This window comes from Echinops telfairi, unplaced genomic scaffold, assembly GCF_000313985.2.
Source record: "Echinops telfairi isolate 266 unplaced genomic scaffold, ASM31398v2 ScPeMD7_7468;HRSCAF=8506_0, whole genome shotgun sequence".
NCBI lineage: Eukaryota > Metazoa > Chordata > Mammalia > Afrosoricida > Tenrecidae > Echinops > Echinops telfairi.
Window position 1 is genome coordinate 47,042,982 of NW_022111369.1, and position 1,866 is coordinate 47,044,847.

At 39.7% G+C, this 1,866-nt stretch overlaps 1 protein-coding gene across 1 annotated transcript in view; it reads right to left on the reverse strand.

Moving 5' to 3' along the window:
* The window catches only part of ALB (albumin), a 38,110-nt gene that overhangs the window by 5,950 nt on the left and 30,294 nt on the right, over positions 1–1,866 (reverse strand). Inside the window, exons 6-7 of the mRNA XM_030888548.2 lie at positions 397–608; positions 207–225 (exon numbers count right to left, since the gene is read on the reverse strand). Of these exons, the coding sequence (XP_030744408.2) occupies positions 207–225; positions 397–608 (231 nt within the window). The remainder of the gene's footprint in view (positions 1–206; positions 226–396; positions 609–1,866) is intronic.

Below are 1,866 nucleotides of genomic sequence, written 5' to 3' on the forward strand. Positions count from 1 at the left end.
TAGTCAAAATACTTTCAGTCAACATTCTTATTATTTAGCTTGTTCATATATTAATACTAAGGGTGTCCTTTTACTGTCTGTGAGAGAAATGCTAATAAAATTGAATTTGTTGTTACTGCTGAGCATGAGCACTGTGTCGAGAAATGCCAGTCTCAGATATCTTCATATAATGTGCACCCTGCTTCTAAGGACTCCAAAAGATATACGGCCCCATTGTTCTGTGGTCTGGAATTGGGTGGCAGGAAACACTACCGCTTTTGAAAATGGCCTCAGAACAAAAGCCTTCAAGTGATTGTGTCGAAAACATTTTGGTGATGGTAATTGTTATCCTAAGACTTGATCAGTAGGTTTATTGAATAATGTTTACTTCTGAAGCGTGCACTTGGGATGACTTACTTTCCAAAAAACCTCTCTTCATTATCCTCAAAGGCGGTGCACAGGACATCGGCACTTGGTCTCTCTATTGGAGGGAGAGCTGGGCTCTCATCTCTGTGTTTCAGGAAACACTCATTTCTCTCTGGCTCTTGTTTCTCACAACAGTCAGCCAATTCACCGTACGTGTCACGCAGAGATGCAATTGTACATAATTTATCTCCAAAAAGAGTATGCTACAAGAAAAATAAATAAAATAAATACATAAGGCAGTACTTTAGCTGCTTTATATCCAAAACAAGGTATAAAACCCTTAATACAATAGAGAAAGCTTTGTTAGGAAATCATAAAACAAGCCACACCATCCCCCTGCCCAACCGAGAGAGTTCCCTTTGCTTGAACTGTGCACATGTCATGTTCAGAAGAGTCAACTGTCACGCTGCGACTTGGAGGGAATAAAACATCAGGACAAAAGGCTGGTCAGTGCCTTTAAGGAGTGTGACTTTACATCGAATCCCAGCTAAGGCACACGTCTCAGCGATCATCCAAAGAAGCATCCAGGAATGCAAACTTCTAAGTAGCGGGTGACTTCATAGGAGAGAGAAAGCTGCTCAGATAGCCTCACGTTGGCCTGCTCCTTTTTCAGACATTCAGTTACTTAATAGATGTGATTCAAAACTGAGGGACCCTGGGGGTGCCCTGGGAAGGCACGCGGCTGCTCTGCTAACAGGTGAGAGGCTCAAATGTCCCAGGAGCTCAGTGGGGAAAAGTAGCTGGCTGCTGACAGCAAGATCCCAACCTGGGAAACCCTCGGAAGCAGGTCTAGTCTGTCCTTCAGGCCACCGTACATCAGAGTCAACTCAGCAGCAGTGGATTTGATTTGGGATTGTTCAAATTTGGACAGTAGCACAATCTACTATCTATCAATTAAGTTCTTGGATTGAGATATGTGTTTTATTTATTCTAGATATGTTTGATTTAGAGCCTATTTCATTAAATTAATTATTTGTTCCCTCAGCAAGTTGTATTAGTTAAGTACTTGCAACCCCAGAAAAAATACACTCTTCTAGAGAATATTCATTAATTTCATTTTTTAAATTCGTGGTTACACCAGGACAGTATGGCATTTTAGAGGAGCTTCTTCTTTGGGGAAGAGATAGAGAAACAAGGGAAGGGAAAATTCAAATATTCATTAAGAAATGGTCCGAGGTACGTATGCATAAATTGAGTGATGAGAAAAACATAAATCTCTCCTCGGACTGAAGAACTATTTGGAAATATCAGAAGTTCAACGTTTTCAAAATGATGAGAACCTTGTTTTTTGACTGTGTGTAAAGCTATGAACATGCTTGAACCAAGGAATATATATTTACACTATTAATTTATAAGTAACAAAATTAGCACAGATGTCAGTGGAGTTCTTTCTCAAGATAAAAGCCACATAGATTGCTATTACTGTAAGCCTCTATGAAAAGACACCAATATTAATTTTTT